The 21,039-nt window shown below is 44.6% G+C and overlaps 1 protein-coding gene across 1 annotated transcript; it reads left to right on the top strand.

Moving 5' to 3' along the window:
- The first annotated feature begins 2,025 nt into the window (after positions 1–2,025).
- On the top strand, positions 2,026–3,570 carry LOC142786998 (uncharacterized). The gene is made up of 3 exons (XM_075884615.1): positions 2,026–2,224; positions 2,862–2,869; positions 3,187–3,570. Exons 1-3 carry the CDS (start codon positions 2,071–2,073, stop codon positions 3,412–3,414), a joined length of 390 nt encoding a protein of 129 aa, XP_075740730.1. The 5' UTR covers positions 2,026–2,070; the 3' UTR covers positions 3,415–3,570.
- The last annotated feature ends 17,469 nt before the right edge of the window (positions 3,571–21,039 follow it).

Raw genomic sequence — 21,039 nt, 5'->3', positions numbered from 1 at the left:
TCGCTACCCATAGTATTTGCATAATATCGTTTAGGCTTGAATATATCACTCCAAAAGTGAAAGCATAGCGTATTTTTCTGCCGACCAAATCAGTGTGTGAGAAGACTAAGCAATTTTTACAGATGTGTGAAGTGGTCGTGAATATGGAGAAAACCAAGATATGCTTAAACCGGAGCAAGACCCCCAAGATCTGCTTGTATCAGTTGGAACAGGGCACTGTTCGGGCACCTTGTGCCTTTGCATCGATTACGCAACACTGGACCGCAGTAGTCACGCTTGTCAAGCGCACCTCGCAAGCATGAATGAGGTGAGAACTTGTGTTCGCCTGTGCGCAGGTATGGAATCTCTTCGTTTGTCGCAAACGTCTGTCGGGTACTAAACTGCTGATGGGATAAAATTCAGGCTGTACCGAGAGTATACGCCACTTTCGTGTGGGTGTATCCTTAGGCCAACGCACATGAATTACTTGTTTCTCCCTTCAATGTCTGCCGCACTTGTTTATACACTAACTTCCCCTCGGTTTCTCTTTTACAAATACGCAGATCGTTCATATATACTTTTACGTCATGCCTACCCTTGGCTCTGGCTTGGCTCTGGCTAACTGAAAGTGCAGCTAGAGAATGCGAAGTGATCTTTGACTTTAATACTAGTTATTCACGTTGAACGTCTCAAAACCACCATATGACTTTGGGTGACGGCGTAGTAAAGGACTCTGGAAATTTCGACCACCTGAGGTTCTTTAACGTGCATTTGAATCTAAGCATACAGCTCTCAAGCGTTTTCACCTCCTTCGAGAAAATGCGGCCGGGATTTGATCTCGTGATCTGCGGCTTAGCAGCCAAGTGCCTTAGCCACTAAACCACCGTGGCAGGCCAACCTTCGATTTCATTAAAACATGTACACAAGCCTACACGACTAGTTTTAGCATGATAATACGTAGTAGCAATTGAGCGTATAGCAAAATACGTTCCTCTTCAATGATTCCTGCTTCGCGATGCGCACATGAGTATGCTCCGAGCCCAGCCAAGTGAGGAGCAGATGCGAAGAAAAAGGATAACGATAATTTTCAATTTTTATATTACTGTAGTTTATATTCAATATAGAGACTATGCTGTGTCCTATATGAACGGTAAAAACAAGTATTGCACTCTCTGTTTTCAAGTACGTTCTTTATTTTTATGAATAATTATTACTCGAAAAGCCAAAGAAAAAAAACGCCAGGCCTGCGTGGAACGTGCAGCACAGTCACAGCGAAAGCTGGGAGAGCAGCCTTAAAAGCCTTTTCTAAGCACTCTTTGGGTAAATGCCACCACTTGCTGGGTACCCACTATGCCATAAGTAATCATAATTTTTGTGGTTGTTTGGTTGTTTGGTTGGTTGGTTGGTTGGTTGTTCCTCAGAGTTCTGGCGCAACCCACCACAGTGGGTTGGCCATGAAACGGACGGACCTCATTTGTGAAATCGAAGTGTTTTACCATCCGGGTTGTAAGCCAGCACTCACATGCTATCCTGCGTCGTTCTACGGAGAAGCGTGGTATCCGCTACCCACTTGCTAAGATTTTGTTCAATGTCTTTAAGCAGTAGCTGATGATGAAGAATTATGCCTGAACTTGGTATGTGCCATAGTAATAGCTTATCAAGAACAAGTTTTATAATTTGTTGGAGCATTGGACGACCCACTCGTTACGCAATTCGCATTGGGTAACGCCTGGTTGTTCGTTCGATGTTCCAAAACGCTTTATTACTCATTAAAACAATTTCTCTCCCAACATCAATCCTGCCTAAAGCCTGTTTCACATGCGAGCGATTTTGGTCCAAGAGCGGAGCGACAGCCGCCGCGCAAGGCTAAAACAGGTTTTTACCGCGGCGACTAGACGCCCTTGTGAAATTCGCCCGAGTTGGAAAAAATCGCTAGCGGCACAAGCGGCAGAGCGACCAGTGACGTCGTTTGACACGTGATGACGGGGGTGGAGTCGAGAAGCTGACGCGCGCGCTGCGAGGAACTGGTTCCACAGAACAACTCGCTCCGACTGAGTAGCAGACGACATCCGTCCTCTCCCCAGCCCACAAATGTCTCGCGCTACTTTCAATGAGTTGTTGATTGCTGAAGTTGCTAAACGGCCTATTCTTTGGGACGTAAAGAGTAAACATTTCCGGAATAAGCAGAAGAAGATGATCCTCTGGGAAGAAGTTGCCGAGATTCTTAAAGAAGTCGATGGATCTCGTAAGTAAACAATGTCTTTTTGAGATTATACGACTATGTGTGCGTGTGTGCAATACTGAAGAACCAAGCATGGAGCTATGGGGTGGCACTAAAGTCCATCAATTCATCATTTTGAATGCTCACACACGTTCCCATTTGCTTTTATAAAATTTAGGAACGAGATGCGTCACGTGTCACATGGAATTATTTCTCTACCGTTCGTGAACATTTTCTTTTCGTACACGTTGTTCATGTAAAGACTTATGTTTTTAACTTATAGTTTCCAAATAGATGTGCCAGGCATATATCATTCTAAAAAGTTCGCTCTAATGTGAAATTTTTCTTATTTAGTGACAGCAGACGAACTTCAAGAACGTTGGAAGAACCTCAAGGACACATTCAGGAAAAAAAAGAAGAGAAAAAAATCAAAAAGAGCGGCGCTGCAGCTCCATCGAAGACAGCATATTGGCCACACACTGAACAGATGACTTTCCTCAGAGACGTATTGGAACCTAGGCAGTACGTGACGTAATCGTAAATATCAGGTGGCAATATTAAGCACGAGTTTTATATAGCCAATGTAACATAGTACTCGTATGCTTGCTGTCGTCTTTGTAATGTATAGTCATTTATTTACTGAATTATACATTGCTTTCAGGAGAATCAGTAACATGGATGCCAGCGAGGAAACAGTGGTTCCAACATCCTTGCCTGTGGAGCCACTCGACCTCCCATCGCAAGCTTTCCGGAATGGTTCAGATGTTGATAACTGCCGCGCCACAAGAAATCCGTTTGAAATTATATTACAAGAACCTAGCGTACCAGAACGGGTTACAACACCACCTAATCCGCCACCCCACCATCCGCCTCCCGGCAATCCACCGCCTTCCAATCAACCACTTTCCAAACCATTACAGGGTGCCAGCTGCCCAAGAGAAAGTGAGGAAGTTTCATCAACGCCACAACAAAGGTCAAAGCGTTAGCGAAAAAAAGAATTGGAAACTGTCGACGACGAACTGAACGCAGTGCGCAACGTCATTGCGGCTCACAAGGCGATGGACGCTAACGGGTTATTTCTTTTGTCTTTGAAACCATACCTGCAAAGCACGCCACAAGAAATGCTCACAGATTTGAAGATGGATCTACTTCATATTTGCTCCACCTATAGCGAGGGGCGCCGTCCTCTTTCACTGCGTTCATACGATTGGTGAGTGCAGATTGAAAATAAAATAGAAATAGGCAGTGAACTTCATGCGTCAGTATCTGTATTTATTGAATGGCCAATTCAAGCACATTGGTGTTCAAACTCGCGTCCCCACGTCCCCTACTGCGCTGCACAGCGCTCAAGCTGGCAGGCTGTCCACAAGTCCTGCGGCACTGGCCAGTTTCTAGTGACGGAATGCGTGGCCGGCCAGCAAACATACGTTGGGTAGCGAGCACAATGTACAATGCACAGATTACGAAGAACAGCCGTTGATTTAAGGCACCAGTACAGCAACACATGCCTAGGAGCATGCATTTAAGTTACACGGCCGAAGGTTACCAATTGAATGTTAAATCGCTGAAAGCAAAAGCAATGAATCGGAAAAACATGGGAAGTGCTGTGCAAAACACGCTCGCGGTTACTAATCATTCACCTACCCGGAACAGCTGTATAATAAAGCCATACAAGCAAACTCTTTATTTTTTTTTGCTTCTCTATGGTCGGTTATATGAGCGCGCAACACGAATCATACCTGAAAAAGACAGAACAAAACAAAAAAGCAACTGCAAACGTTGCTTATTTGTTGTAAGATTCGTGTTACAAATAGTTCAATCAGTGTACAGACGCGTAAAAGTCGAGCGGCTATTGATGATGAACCTCGTAGCACGGGGCGCCAAAGGAAGGACACTTGGAGGAGAGCGCGGCTTTCAGATACCACTGAAAACAGCGCTCAACCGGCGGATTTCGCGGACAACACTGCCCGCTAGAGCGGCGGGCGTCGCGGAAGAGCAGCGGCGCATGTGAAACGAACGCGCGTCCGCGCGTCCTCCCGCCGCTAATCGCTGCGACCGCCGCCGCTCGTTCGCTCGCATGTGAAACAGGCTTAAGAGCGGTATCGGTCGCTCGCCGCTTTTCGAGTTTAAAACAGGCCACCCACAACTTCATTCATTTTCATCGGCTTGAAAATCTTTCTACAAGACTAACAGCCAGGCAATTGGTCACTAGTTCTTTGGCAACCACTACGTCGTAAAACGTGCTTAGGTGTCGCCGTGATTTTTAAAGGCTGCAATAACAATCAGTGCAATTAAAAAAAGATTTATTTCGGTTTTATTCATTGAAGTTTTACAAGCAAACCTTACGAGCTCAATGGGCGTTTCACCATTTAGTTTTCTAAAACCAGAAATCTGACGACTGCTAAGTCTTTAAAGAAAGAGAAAAAAAATGCTATGATATTGCGTATACCTATGGCTGCGAGTTTCGCTTCACAAACATGAACTGCTAGAAAGAAGTGCTTGACAGCCGGTTTCGCTTTGCTGTCATCATCAGGGATGCCTTAGAAAAAAACGTGTTTCACGTCATTCACGCTGAAAACTGCCCTTGCGATGCGGGAAAGCAGAAAAAAGCGGCTTTTGTTCGCTTTTCAACAGCACAGGGGTTTTACCGCGTCTGCACAAGTTCCTTTTGCCAGATAAAGCGAAATTTTTCCTGAAATGGATTCAGGCATATAGTCTTGGTGGGCACTATCACTTTGCCTGATATTTTTTTTAAACATCAACCTGCTTGGCTCTGCTTCAGTGTCTGCATTCGCGACGGTGCTGGCGCTGTCTTGCCCTAAAACAAAGGTGTCCCCTCCCCAGAACAGCTAAACGCATTTGCTCGGCTGTTGCAGATGAACACCACGAACAGGCACTGTTCCGTGCTCCCTACCGGGCTTGAAAAATTAGGTGCCTTTTTCGTCTTCTAACCACTACCGCCACCACACCACGAACACTTGAACCGTGGGTCTAGGAGGGCTCCCATAAAAAAACACACACAAAAAAAACAGTCAGCCCACATGCTTGCGAACCGCTTTTCAAGGCTACGTTGTAGGCCTTTAGCTGTCCATTTGCTAAGAAGTGCGCTTGTGCCTTTGTTCAAGGTTTCCGCGAGGCAAACTTCGATATTTCACCACGCGGGAAGTAAAAGCCCGGCTGTCTCATGCATTTCATGCAGCATCTCCGTAGCTTCCTCTAATGGGGAAAGAAGCTCAATCAAGTCTGTCGAGAGCCTCAGTTCATATTTATACAGTTTAACCTTCTTGCACGCGTGCAGGGTATCTGTCAGTCCTGGATGACTGGAAAGAGTGGTAACAAGCTTTCTCATGATTCGAAGCTGCGAGTTCCACCTCGTTGCGTTGTGAGATTCCAAATGCAGACCGGCCCCATTAAACACTTTTTCCGTGTCGGCGGTGCTGTTGCGTATAGATGCAATGATGGCACCACATTTTTGTACGACTTCCTCGGCACTTAGGTCCTACAATAAAGTGAAAATGATAATTAGTAAACATTGACATTGCAATTACAGGTAACGCAAACGGTCAATGCAACAGAGTTCCAGAAAGAGAAATACGACATATGCAGTTGAAGGATATTAAACGAGAAAATACCAGAGAGCCCAAAATACAAGCAAGCGAAAATAGCTTAAACAAGGAATCAACCTAATCCAAATCTATATAGTGTATAGCTTCCGAACAACATGGGCATCCTTTGCGTGATGTGCGGTTTTGTTTGTCTTTCTATGCACTTCAGAACAGTTTATTAAAGTGGTGAGAGGAGAACTCGAACTGGCTACCTGGTCTGCGGCAGAAAAATGATTCGCGGCAATTAATTGGTGGCAAGCAGAGTTCGTGACCTCGATCACGGCAGCGAGTGCTCCACAAATTCCTGAAATAAAGTAGCGAAACACGCACGAAACTTTAGATAGACATCGGGTGCGGATATCTGCATAATAAAGCTTCCGTGCATCAAAACTGTAATAAGTACAGTTGTCCGCCCTTTTCAAACTACAATTATTATGTTCCTATATTGTCTGCCCATGCATTCATGGCAAATTATTTAACGAATCTTGGCTATATAAAAATAGTAGTGAATGGACGAAGTATCTATTGATGCATATAAGATGAAACAATAATATTATTTATCAGCACATACCTGCCGAACGGCGTCTTTACCGCTAAGCTGCAGGATGTGCGCGGCGCAGTCAAGTCGTATTTGCTCCAATTGATGAAATTCGCTAAAACTCATTGGTAAAGTGTTCCGGGCAGTCGTCAAAACTGCCCCGCCGTGGTGGTCTGGTGGCTAATGTACACGGCTTCTGACCCACAGGTCGCGCGATTGAATCTCTGCTGCGGCGGCTGCATTTTCGATGGAGGCGAAAACTCTGTAGGCCCGTGTGCACAGATTTGAGTGCACGTTAAAGACCCCCAGGTGGTTGAAATTTCCGGAGACATCCACTACGGCGTCTCTCATAATGTTATGGTGGTTTTGGGACCTTAAACCCCAGATATAGATCAGTCGTCAAAACTGTCATCTTCATCGTGCTTTTCAGTTTCCCACCGAGAATATTCAAAAGCCTTTCACATCAATCAAACCTTATCTGGCACCACGCAGATGACAAAGAAAATGAAATCAGAACAGTTAACGCAGGCGAAAAAGTGCGAAAACACATATTGGACTTAGTCAGGGATGTTCCACTTCTGCAAAGTAGCGTTGTACTCGCAGCGGATCCGAGCCCCTGCGTTGCTCCCCATCAGGCGAGTGAAAATGAGCAGGTACGTGTCAGCCGCGAAGTTGCTGTCCACGAATGTTGCTTCGACAGCCAGGAAACCCGTCATGTTGAGTGCGATACAGACGTACTCCGCTCACGCCAAGGACGATGATATTTTGGTCTTCAGCACTTATACTTACTCGGGCAGCAACTACTCTGAGGTCATCGCGCGATGGCAACTTGTAGCCAGGGACGGTGACCTGGATTTGACAGAATTCAAAGCAGTTACTTTGATCAAAGGCGGCTTATAAAATTGTAAAACTTACGTTTACGAATTGTAGAAATCCCTCCCTCTCAATGACACGAATAGGCTCCATGTTTGTGCAAATCATATTCAGCATGGCGGCGTCAAGAGTAGGCACGGAGCCAGAGATGAAGACGGACGTCATTTTCGGCTGGTTTCCCAGCCCTTTCTCTCGTGTCTCGTGCTTTCTTTTATAGAGCCGAATCAGAATCGATGATACTCTGAATACAGCAGGTATAGTTTCGAAGCAAAGTTTGGAGCGTGCAGCTTCTTTGTTTTCTCCACGCGTAATTTTAAAATTCTGTTTTGAGTGTGCCATTTTCGCGTACAAAAACTGCGTGCGCCAGCAACTGGGCGCAGGAGCCAGCGTGGTTGTGCGTTACGGTAGTGCTTCCCTAGCCGACAGCGCCACCCGGGCTGCCCCCCCCCCCCCCCCTAGAAACAGAGCGAGCGAACGTGGGTTTTCTTCGGTGAGAATCGTGGCGTCGGGATTCCGCAGAGGCGCCGCCGTGTCCATGCATGGTTACGTGTGCTGTCCTGCATCGTCTCGGAACCTATGCTTTGAAAGGTTTTTTCTCTTTTCCTCGTACGAAGGAAGATACAACACGGTTCATCGTATACGACTGCGCTGCGCTGACCTGCAGACCTTCGCCGGCTGAGTTTCCGGCAAAGGCGCCTATATGTCTAGACAGGAATGACAGCACTGCTAAAGGGTGTGTGTGAGGGGGGAGAGGGGGTGTATGAGGGGAGACGGGGTGCAAACTGGTATACGAATACTTGCAGTCAACACGAGTACTACGTCAGTAGTACCAGTTCGCATAAACCAAGAAAAAGAAGCGCTTTTTCGTCCCAATCGTGTCTGGCGACAGAAGCAAGCAGAAAAAAAAAATGAAGGGCGGCGTGTGAGCTGGCGGCTGAGGCCAGCTTATAAATGTACCATGCTTGTAATCAGCCAAGCCATTTTAAAACTTCTGCTTTATTGCTAAATTCGAGGCTCTAATTTACTAATGTATAAAATTTAATAAACAGTGCGTGGATGAAAACGTACTCTAATTTAGGAAAAAGACGCAATTCCATTCCGCTCAAGATGCGCTCAACTCAATTTTTATTGTAATCTTCCAAATGTTGCCCCCCCTCCCCTTCTATTCTCATTCCATTCCAGATGTGCGAAAATGTAGAATAATTTCGGATTCATTCCGGAATAATTCCACTTCCGCAATGGCAACGCCGCAAACAGCGACACGCTCGCCGATCGTAACGCGGTGCACGAACGACAGTTATCTCTTGAAGAAAAGTCAAATATTGTCATCATATTGCTAGTTATGCTACCTGTTTTTTCTTCAACATCCACCCTCCGCTATTGGGCTTACACGATATCAAATTAAACCTTTTTTGTTGCCTCATAGCGCTTGTCTTGGTAACGACTAGCACCATTCGGGCTTCTGACTACCTCATTACGACCACTCACTGTTTGTGTCTCACTGAGTTTTCCGTGCGGCATACCGACTCGCGCTTATGAGTACACACTCACGTCCACAAACACGCACAGTCGATTACCCTCATGTGGGCTCACTCACGTTTACACACGACTACTCATACTGAGTGCTCAATTACGTCCACTCACACTGACCAGTACGCGCTCACGTTCGTGCTCATGACTATTCTCACGACTGCTCACTCGCGCTCATACTCACGCTTAAGACAGCAGAGGATTCTTACACGGAGGAAGGAATATCGTTCCTCCTTGAATTTTCACGTGCCTTAATACGGTGATTACTGCTCGCTATCTGCTGCAGTGCTGCAGTGACCTAAATGAGCGCCATGAGAGCATCGCTTCAACGTGTCTGTTAACTTGTGCTCAAATGTGCGTGCACGTTAGAAAACCCCAGGTGGTCGAAAGTTCCAGACCCCTCCACTACGGCGTCTCTCATAATCATATGGTGGTTTTGGAACGTCACACCCCATGTATCATAGAAGTGTTGTGGTTTTGGCTAGTTGGTATGACATGAAGATAGCTATAGTGCGAGAACAGAACGACTACAAAGCGACTCTTTCTTGTCCCTTTGATGATGATGAGGATGATATATGTTGTTTTGTGGCGCAAGGGCCATTGATGGCCAAAGAGCGCCAGGAAATGATATCGGATCGGAGCAATGGTTATGTGAAATGGCTGTAAAAGGGCCTAAGATTCTGCTCTCTTAGGTGCGTAAGACATATTTGTTAAAATCATGAAAGTGAAGTGAATAATGCCTGGTGAGAATGAGTCTTAAGTAATCATGACACCATAGAATAGGAGTGTTATATTAGCACCGATACCTCGCCAGCGCCCTAGGTCACAAGGGCCGGGAGACAGGTGCTCTTTTCGGATGTAGCATCCGCAGCAGCAGCCTCCTTTCAGAGGCCGTGCTACCGATCACTTTAGTAGATACCATGAAAAGCATTTGCTTCCGTTACGAATGCATTCAATGCATTATATTTAAAAAGAGGTTCGCGACCGATAAACATAGCTGGATGAAGGGGTATGTGTTTTTTGTACGCTAGTGAAAAATGTTTTTTCCTGGAAGCCTCTAGCTCAGAGCATTCAAGGAGTATGTGGAGTATGGTGAGGGGATGACCACATCGGTGACAGCTGGGTGGGTCACCACCGAACAAAAGATGTGTGGGCGTGCTGTGTGTGTGTTATATTCTAAGCCGAAAGAGGCTGACCTCTGTACAGCGCGTTTTCGACGTGGGTGGCCAGTTACCGAGGTGTGGTTTGATACCCGTGCTTTCGTACCCGTGCGTTCGTTCGTCCGTCCTTTCATTCGTTCTTGCTTCCTCCGTCTGCGTGACCATCCGTGCGTCCATCCAGGCGTCCCTCCATATGTCAGCCAGTCTGTTCATGCGTCCATCCGTCCATACGCCTACTTGTCTGTGTGTCCGTCGGTCCGTCTGTGCATCCATCTAGTGAACACTCCGAGTACCACCATCTCCCATCTCGCTCCCTGTGGCACATACTACAACATATATACAAGGGATGGACAGACCCATGCCTTAAGAAGCTTCGCCCCTAAAACGCTATTTAAATAAAAGCACCAGAGACACATTCGAATTAAAACTCGAATCGGCTGCGTGCTAGCCCAGTATTCAACCACTGAGTCGCGCCGGTGCTTAGAACTTCTTTCTAAACTGGCCCTAGGCAGGCTTGCTATCGGGAAAGGAACCGTGGTAATATGAGTAATAAAGTTTTTTAGAACATCAAACGAACAGCGAGCAGTCACACAATGTGAATTGCATAACGAGTGCGTTGTCCAATGCATTAGAAAACTTATTTTTGATCACCTATTAACTGTGGCGCCAACCAAATTCAGCCATAATTCTTGATCATCGACAGCCGCTGAATCAAATAAATTGCATGACATTTCTAGCAAGTCTGCAACGGATACCACAATTCTGTAGAGAACGACAAAGGATATCAAAATTAATGCTGGACTACTGTAGAAGAATTGCGAATGTTTATAGTGTAGCAGCTATCCAGCAAGTGTGCTTGTATCACCTACCCAAAGATTGTTTATAAAATACTCTGAAAGACCGCCCTCCTAGCTTTCACAGTGACCCTGCTGCGCACTTCAACATCAAAGTGCTGAGGATGCTTTTTATCTGTCTCTGAGAAGTACACTCGAGTAATTTCAGGTACTTAGCAGAAATGGCTATAGTTGCCGAACATGTGGCGTCAAGGACATGCGACATAGGATGCTAAATCACAGAGGTGAAATACTAGAAGCTTGTGTTCTCTGCATAATCTGACAAGTACATTAATGGTTGGCCAAATGAGGCTTTCTTATTTTTACGCAACTTCATTAAGCTTAGATAACTTTATCATGAATTCACCGAGTGACGTCACTAGAAGCAGATGTTTGTCCACAACTCACAAGGACTGGCGAAACTTTCTAATAGCTTCTCTAATGAAATATACATTGACTTTAATTCGGCTAGAGACTTACTATCTGCCAATTAGCGAGACATTCATAATTCAATTGGCCCGTCCCTCTTCTTTGATTTGAATCCTTACCGTGGCATTGTCGAATATACTAATTTATAGGTTATCTACACGCGCTATATAATTGCTAAAAACGCTAAATATCAAACTTTCAATGTCATCTCTTCCATAGCTTTCACTTGATTGTTTTACTCAGTATATTGAAAAAAGTCTTGATCAGTCCCAAATACTTATCATAGGTAACTATCAGAGTAATATTGATTTTATCTCCGGTGGCAATTACATACATTCAATGGCTGATATATTTCATGAACACGTTCTTGTTTAGAAAAAGATTTCTAGTTCAACCTTGAAATAAATTAACCGACTATTACAAGTGATTAGTCATACCGTGAGGGTTCAGATGCACATGGATGTCTTCGAGGGAATCTCAGTTGCAATGTACTGGGCGCAATCGATACTTTTGATAATGAAGAATACCAATTAAACCTTACGCCAAATCACTAATTATCAACACACAATACTTCAATCTGCATTTATCCTCCCTGTCTCCACTTTCATTTGATACATCACAATTTGATCATCTGATTAACTCATACCAAACTTTCAATGTAAGTGTTTATAGTTTTAGAGAGCATTTATAATATTTTTATACTCTTTAATTCCAAGTAGTTATTACAATCACTACTGCTGTTTACTTACATGAGACCGTAAGGAAGTATCAATGGTGTGCACGGCAATACTACCAATAAATGTCACTGTATGATGTCTTACTACGCTGAGAGCTTTCCTACATAACGTTTCAATCAATTGTTACATTAAACAGTACCATTAGTTACCTATGTCTCAGAAAGAAAAATAATTTATATGAATGCGTCTTATCGATTGGTACCTCTTACTTTGAATGACAAAGACCTATTCTTATCTTTGATCGTTTACTCTATTTGACCTGAGAAGCGTGATTGCTGATCGTCAACCTAAGATCTACAGAGTATTAAAGCCTGCGCATGTTGGGCAGCATCAAGAGAAACAACCTTACATATTAGAGCTCCGAAATATTTTACGTTTTGGAGTGACCGAAAGCAATACGAAGCGCGTATGCCCCTGCAAGTGAGTTTACGGCAAAAACACGTTTTTTAAGTGGCCGTCGAATCGCAGTAACTTTGCCGATATCAACCAAAGTTCACTGATACGAAAACAAAGTCGTCGAGAATATGTAACTTCAGTCATTTGAGCAGATGAAGGCTTATTGTTTTTATATAAATCTTTGAAACTACCTCCAATGGTATCTCTTCCATAGCAGATGAAAGTCGCTATTTAACCCAAAGGTTTCATGTGAATAAAGCGAACTTTATTGGACTGTGACAGAATGACGCCCATGTTGTATATACGGAGTGATTTAGGCTAATACATAAGCGTTCGGCAGCAATAAATGTTTAAAGGTGGTCTCCCATTGAGTAACGCCATTTACCAGCCCCAACCCAACAAATGCCACTAGTTGTTGATGTGCAGAATTCCTGGACATGACAGTGGCGAACCAATGGTAGGGTTGAGCTACCTCGACGATGATTCGTGGATCTCGGTAGAATCAGACTTGCGTAATTTTATTATACGAAGATGGTGCTGGTGACGATGCCGAGCACATGCCTGCATTTTTGAAAAGCAACACGCCCTCAGTATAAATTCAAATCATTCGTGCCCACATGAAGAACCATAGTTTCTGTTGATTGTGGGTCTAAATCCAACAGGGAATGCATGTTGTTGTTGAAGGCACCACCGTGAGTGACGAACGCAATCGAGGAGCGGGTCGAAATGCTAGTGAAGATACATTGTATCAGAACCGCCCGATAACGCAGCGGATGTGTGTCTTTTCGAGAATTTCGACACGATGCTCTTCGTTGATACGTTTCCGGAACCCGTAGTTCTTATTATTCAGCACAAATGTTCAGGTCTGGTGAGTATAAAAAATTGGGTACACGTACGAGGAGCAATACTTTTATGCCTAACGTTTCAGCCATGGCACGGCTTGTAAGCGAATGCAGAGTATACAAGCAAAGCCGCTTTTAAGAGCTGATCACAATATGTGCCGGCCCCGGCAGCAAGGTCCGACTATAGCGGCACTAGTTCTTGGGACCACCACGCACCCAACTTCTTCGCCGGTGCTTCGAAACTATGTTTATTCTGGTAACGTTGTTCAAAGCTTTCTACGTCCAGCGTGAAACACTTGTCCTCAGGATGCTTCCTTTCGGCATCACTGCTGTAAGCAATCTGCGGAATTACCTCGGCCGAACGACTTCGAGACCAGCAACATTGCGTCACCAAGTTTATCTGCATACTGAGACCATTTCGCTGATTTCGCTCTGAAACTCGTGAAACAAGCAAATCGCTTGCAGTGCGCTGTCATCTGCATGAACGAACGTGCGAAAACGAGTGGCACAGAGCTGGCCTATTTATGATTGCTCAGTTATAGAAGAGCAAATCGTGGGCCCGAGCGACCTTCCGCTTACTATGTTACGGAATTTTTGCACTACAGAAGCACTGACGAATGCTGTATGCAAGTAAAACAACACGAGTTTGAACTGAAAGGGTCAGACGATAACATTTAACTAACGTACGTGGCAACAGCAAACCTTGCAAATCCGATATGTGTAGTTTGTGGGCTATACTCGAAAGCGCGTGTTACCACAAATTTTCACGAAAACTTCTTCTAGTGCCGCAAGGATCGAGCAACTTGATCTCAGGGAAGCTCCAGTTTGATCACTGACGCAGCAAACGGGCAAAATTGTGGCGGTAGTTTCTTGCGAAGTGGATAACACTGAGGCTAGCACAACCAAACGAGTGGAGCGGCTGCTTACTGACCATCTTTGAGAGGACGCTCCGGAATTCCGCTTGGCGGCGCAACACTCTAAGGGAGTTCGGTTCGGGCTATCACGGTGGATGGACGTGTGTTTTGAGCGCTCCGGATCGACTGCGCAGATAAGTGTTTTTGCATGTTTTGAGCTTGTCTTTATAATTATAAGGCAGCAGTTGAAATCTTCGTAGCACTTATTTTATGGTACGGCTTTTTCTAGGGCCAGTCACCAAGTATTTATTAGTTAGTGCGGGTGTGTGTCTTTGAAATTTTTTGTTGGGTTTTTTTTCCCTTTTGCCACCCCGTGGGGCAGGTGCGCGTACATTGAACACGCAAATTTTTGTAGTAGAGCTTAGACTTTCTTTATTTTTCGTAGTACAGGGCTCGAGTTTAGTAATTATCGAGAATAGGGACAATTGGTGTCAGAAAGACATGGTTAAAAAGACTGTAAAGTGTTCAGGATGCGGAGTGGTTTTGAAAGTGGACCCAAGTGTAGAAGCGGATGAAGAAGAGGCTGACGCGAAGTGTAGGCAATGTGAGATCGAGGAAAAAATGAAGAAAATGATGGTTGCCCAGAGCGAACTGCTGATGAGAATCGCCGAGCTCGAGACTGCGTTGGCGACAGAGCACGAGAAAACGAGGGCAATGGGAGAAAGACTGAAGTCCGCCGATGAAGCACTAGCGAGGCTGAACAAAGAAGCGGCCTACGGAGAGAACAGCAGGGAACCAGCAACCAGAACGGGGGAGAAGGAAGAGCAAGCAAGTTTGGAAAAAACAGGTTCAGCTGGTTCAATTGTCGCAAGGCCCAGCTTCAGTGAGGTAGTGGTGGGGCTGGGAGAAGACAAAGCGGCCGGCGTCACAGGTGCAAGTAGCCCCCAGGTGCAGAACGTTACAGCTGAAAAGTCACAGCATGTGATAATCGCCGGGGACTCGAATTCAAATCGATGCACAGAAGCCACCAAAAAGAGGGTATGAGGTGACAAGAGGGTTGCAGTAGGGGTGTTCCCAAAACGCAAGCTTGAAGCAGTCATGAGGCAAGCAAGCGCTAAAGTCAAAACTACAGCTGATAGACGAAACCTCGTGATAATTTCAGGTGGTTTAAACGATGTCTTAAATGAAGATACAGCAGGACTAGCAGCCACTCTGGCGAAAGGCATTGATGACATGCGCGCCACTTCTCCTAAGGTTCAGGTAGTGATATGCACGATACCGAAGGTACCGGTGCGTGATAGCCACCTGCAAAAAGCGGTTGTCAACGCAAACCAAGAGATATGGCGGATGAGTCGAGAGAAAGGCTTTGAGGTGGTGGAAATAAACAAAGAGGTGCATAGGTGGGGTGGTTTTCAACGAGACAGAATTCACTTCGACGGACAGCTAGGTCATGAGGTGGGCTGGCGGCTTGCAGGACGCGCAGTAGCTTTTTTGGGGGGCAAGCGAGCCCTTCGGGGTGCAAGATAGCTAGTAACAAGAAAAACAGCCAAAGAGACTCTTCGACAGGTGGTATGGACAGATACGATTCCTAAGTGGCACCAGTATCTGAGATAGGTAGAGTCTGGGGCATAAATAGACGTAGCCACAAGCGCCGAGACAACTCAGACAAACTGTATATTAACATGCAGGGTGGTAGGAACAGGCTCAAGTGGGAAGAGACAGAAGAACAGCTAAGGGAAGAGAGGCCGATGGTATACGGTTTTGTAGAAACACATCTCAGGGACATGGAACAACCTCCGAACAATCTGGACTACGCGTGAGAATATTGTAATAGAACAGAAGGCAGCAGAAAGGGGGGTGGTATTGGGGCATTCATTCATAAAAGTAAAGACTGGCAAAGGGTCAAGCAGGAGTGCAAGGAACATTTATGGCTAAAAGGGAAAGTGGCAGGTCAAACGACACTCCTTGGTTTCGTGTACTTGTGGACGGAAGCAAAGGCTAGAGAGGAAAACCAGGCAATGGTATAGTGTATATCAAATGACATTCAGGAGTTAGGTGGAGAGTGCGAGGTAATTATACTATGAGATATGAATGCGCACATGGAAGATATAGTTGGGTATACCGAATCAACAGGCAACATGATCATGGATATGTGTGAAAGGCTTGGTTTGATCATTTTCAGCAACACCAAGAAGTGTGAAGGGCAAATAACATGGGAGGTAGGAAGGCTGCAGTCGACGATAGATTATGCACTGATGTCACATAAGATGTATGATAAGCTCAGGAGAATGCACATAGATGAACGTGACTGCAGAAGTCTGGGTAGTGATCACAAACATATCGAGCTAAGTTTTGGATGAGCAGTGAAAGTGGGAAGGAGACAAGATGAGCAACTACAGCAAAATTTTTATTCAGAAAGGCAAATTGAAATAGCCACTAAACAAATTCAGAAAGTAATCACGGAGGATAATAAGACAGTGTGGACTTACACGAATCTAATTAGACTGTTTGAGCTAGAGCTTGCTGAGACGCGTGACAAGTCACCCCGGAAAAGAAGACACAAACCCAAAAGTTGGTGGGATGAGGAAGTTAAGAGAGCCATAGCAAAACGTCAGGAAGCCTCTAGGGAACACAGACATGCTAAGCAGCGAGGTGAACCGACAGATGAGGTTGAAAGAAAATGGGACACCTTTCTAAGCTGTAGAAGGGAGGCATCCCTTCTGATCAATGAAAATATTAGAAGAAAAGGAGCTCAGTGGCTGGCAGAAGTACATAAAAAATATTGAAAGGCAGCTGCGAAATTTTGGAACCATCTAAATTGCCTAAGAAACGAGACGAGCCAAGAACAGAGGTTTATAACTACACCTCAAGGTGCTAGGCTAGAAGGGGACGAAGCTATTGAATATATAAGAACAAAAGTGACAGAAAAATTTCAACAAAGCAGTGCTTTATGCACCACAATAGACAAGAACGAACCAAGTGGTGCAATGGCTCCATTTTCACAACGTGAGTGGGAAAGGGCTGAGAAAAGGGTTCCGAGTAGTACATCAACAGGTCCAGATGGCATTCCAATCATGGTGATAAAGACATTAGGTCTGAAATCTAAGCAGGCTTTGAGAGAGGCAGTGAGCAAACTAATAATCGATGGGGAAATTCCCGATGGATGGAAACTTAGCAGGATGAGCATAATCTATATAGGAAAGGGGGACAAAGCCGACATAAACAACTACCGTCCCATAACAGTCACATCAGTGGTCTACAGGCTGGCGGTGCAGATTATAAAAAAAAGACTTCAGGCATGGATAGAGGATGAGGGGGTGCTGGGAGAACTGCAGAATGGGTTTCGGAAATCCAGGAGTCTGGAAGACAATCTGTTTTCACTGACGCAGTGCATAGAAATAGCAGAAAAGGAACACAGGTCCTTGTGGCTAGCATTATTGGATATCAAGGGAGCGTACGATAGCGTGGTTCAAGAGGAATTGTGGGGAATGCTGGACGCACTAGGCGTGGAACAAGTAGTCACTAATCTTTTAAAGGATATCTATAAAGGTAACAAGGTAGTTATAAAGTGGGAAAAACAGGTATCCAAGCCTGCAGAGGTAAAACGGGGGCTTAGGCAGGGGTGTTCCCTGTCACCCTTATTATTCATGACGTACCTACAAGGATTAGAGGCCAAATTAGAGGGACGTGGCCTGGGCTTCAACCTCTCTTTAGTCAAACAAGAAAAACTCATTGATCAGGCACTACCAGCATTAATGTACGCAGGTGATATAGTGCTACTGGCCAACAACAAGGAAGATTTGCAGAGATTGATGGACATCTGCGGTAATGAGGGAGATAGGTTAGATTTCAGATTCAGTAAGGAAAAATCAGCAGTCATAATTTTCAATGATAACGAAGGTAGTGAGCTTAGAATACAGGAGGTCACGCTAGAGATAACAGATAAATACAAATACCTGGGCGTATGGATAAGCAATGGGACCGAGTACCTGAGGGAACACGAAATATACGTGACGACTAAAGGTAACAGGAATGCAGCAGTGATGAAAAATAGGGCACTGTGGAATTACAATAGGTATGATGTTGTGAGAGGAATATGGAAAGGGGTCATGGTTCCTGGGCTGACGTTCGGCAATGCGGTCTTGTGCATGAGATCAGAAGTTCAAGGAAGATTAGAAATTAAGCAACGTGGAATAGGTAGGCTTGCTTTAGGAGCTCACGGGAATACACCAAGTCAGGGAGTACAAGGTGATATGGGATGGATATCATTTGAGGGCAGGGAAGCTAGCAGCAAGATAAAATTTGAGAAGCAATTGAGAGAAATGGGGGAGGAGCGTTGGGCTAGGAAGGTTTTCAGCTACTTGTACATGAAGAATGTCGATACGAAATGGAGGAAGCGAACCAGGAAATGGACTGGTGAATACTTAGAAAACGGCAGGTGGCCAAACCAAAAGGAACTATCGGTTAAGAAGAAAGTGAAGGAAACTGAGATTGACATGTTGAGAATGGGCAAGATTAAGAAGTCCGCACAAGAGACCTATCGAACCTTTAAGCAGGAAATTGCCAAGGAAAGGATCTATGATAATACTCGGGGTAGTTCTCTACTGTTTGAGGCCAGGACGGGAGTACTGCGAACCAAGACATATCGGGCCAAATACGAAGGGGTAGACACAGTATGCAGTGCGTGTGGAGAGGAAGAAGAAACTGCCGAACACTTGATAATGTTCTGTAAAGGGCTTCATCTTATAGTTCAGGATGATGGCGCTGAGTTTTTCAAAGCACTGGGGTTTAGGGACCGGGAGGGCAAAATACACTTCAAGCGGGTAGACTTAACTAGAAGAAGGTTATCTGATTGATGGCTAAAGTCAAGGCACGAGTGAAAATAAACCCTTCACTGCAAAGTACGAATCCTCAAACTCACTTTTTAAAGAAAAAAAATAAATCTAGTTTTTGGTTCATTAAGTATTACGGCTTGGTGGCGCTAGCCACCGCCCGATCTAAAGGGTACAGCCATATGCATTCATCCATCTATCCAAGGTGAATATCAATAAATTTGCCCAAGAAGTCAATGCAGTATGGTTTGTGAGACACGGCTTCCACTGCGGCGCTAGCAGCTCCTAGTCCACTGCTGATCATAAAAGATACTGCTGCTCATTTTAACGTGTCGTTTTTCAGTTACCTAACGCGATAGTCACATATTTCTCATATATTTTTCTTCAAAGTTTTCCGCTTTCAACTGAAGCAGAACTACAAAAATCTGACTAATATCGGAATTTTGACGAATTCTAAACCCCACGATTCTACTTTCAAGTTAATTTCTAACAACATTTGTGAGAGAAAAACTGCAACGTGCATCATTTTATTTATGCTTCACTAGCTGTAACCACTTATGTAAAATACCAGGTAAAACAGTCGTATAGCATAGTCGTCCGTTAGCGTCGCGTAATATACCAAATTTAGTATATGTGAAGCTAGCGAAACGGCCGCGAGCGTCTATGAAGCTGGCATGTAGTGATCTTGAATGACGCGCATAGCATGATTATCCTTTTCGCACCGGTCTTTACCTTCGTCATCTATTCAGGTCACGTAATACCAAATTTGGTCAATGCGAAGCTAGCGAAATGACCGCGAGCGCATCATAAGCGTGGCATGTAGTCATGATCTTAGATGACATGCATGTCACGATTTTCACGTTAGGGCCTGTCACGTATGTTCGCCATGCAATCATGTCATCCCATACTAGTTTTGAATTATGTGAACAAAAGCACCGCAAGAGCAGAAAGACAATGACATGTAAATATTTATTTTCAAGACATACATGCCATTATATTTTAAGCTTTGACTAGTCAATTATTTTCGTCTTACAGTCATGTTATGCCATACCAATTTTAGCATAGATCCCATTATCGAAACTGCTAGGATTGCTATAATTCGTAGGCGGCTGATAGATAATTGATTTTGTCCAGGCTTCCAATTTAATCATTTCAGAATTTTGGCTCGTGTGACAGACTGTCATCATTAAATGCAAGAACAATATCCAATGTTACAATCCTTCCGGCTTTGAAACAACACAAAAAGAACAAAGACTGTGCGACGCAGTTTTCATAGCTCCACACTTTCACCAGGCAGTTTGCTCGGGCTATTAAGTATGATTGCATCACAAATAATAGTCATGTCCACTAGAGCACACCCGTTGTCCCCACGCACATTATTCACTTTAACGACGCTCAAAAGGCTAAGAGGTTTACCGGGAAGAGCTCGCTGGTTGAGCGTTCAACACTCAGCATGCCACCGACATTCATTCAGAGAGAACTGTATGGGTTGCAGCACAATTTGCTCTAGCTTTCAGCATCTAAACTCAACGACAATAATGGCCAAAACAAGGTGTAATGAAGCTAGGAGGTGACAGTGCTTTTCAAGAACGCATCACTGCTAATCTGCGATGTCAATTGAGTCATCACTGTTAGATCACTGTTAGATTTTTTTCTTGTAATCCGACCGCTTATGTAACATCCCCTGATTGTTGGTCCTTAAGAAAATTAAACTGAACTGAACTGAAGCGATTTGCTTCAAAAACAAATTGCGAATATAAACGCTCACAGTGTCTTCGTACAGCCTTATAGAAGCTACCTGACAATTTCCCATACACAGCAGATTTTTTTCTGAGTAAACATTAAGGCTTTCGTATATTAGGTTTCTTTTTTTTCAGAAAATACACCGTAAGCACCGAGCGTACACGAGGATGTCCCTAGGGTGCATTTTCAGTTACTACTTTCTCTAGAAACAGTGGTTTGAGCCACAAAAAATGCTGTTCAAGAAAAGTACCCGCGTAAAAAATATCACACAAGTTGCAAAAATAGGTGATATGTTTCCGAAATTCGCCCTACCCTGTGCCGTAAAATACTGGCACCATACCTTCCAAAATACAGTTGCTCACATATAAGGCCAAAGGCTCACATCTCTCGTCAAAATCTAAGCGAGATTCTGCAAAAAAGATACGTTGGTCCAAAATTACCACGTAATCACAAGAAACGTGGTATTA

The sequence above is a fragment of the Rhipicephalus microplus genome, unplaced genomic scaffold (assembly GCF_043290135.1).
Source record: "Rhipicephalus microplus isolate Deutch F79 unplaced genomic scaffold, USDA_Rmic scaffold_41, whole genome shotgun sequence".
Taxonomy (NCBI): Eukaryota; Metazoa; Arthropoda; class Arachnida; order Ixodida; family Ixodidae; genus Rhipicephalus; species Rhipicephalus microplus.
Note: the sequence above shows the minus strand (reverse complement) of the source record. Positions and strands in the feature narration are given on the sequence as shown.

Bases quoted from the DNA above. Each gene is read 5' to 3' on its own strand.
- LOC142786998 (XM_075884615.1), top strand. From the start codon at position 2,071: ATGTCTCGCGCTACTTTCAATGAGTTGTTGATTGCTGAAGTTGCTAAA.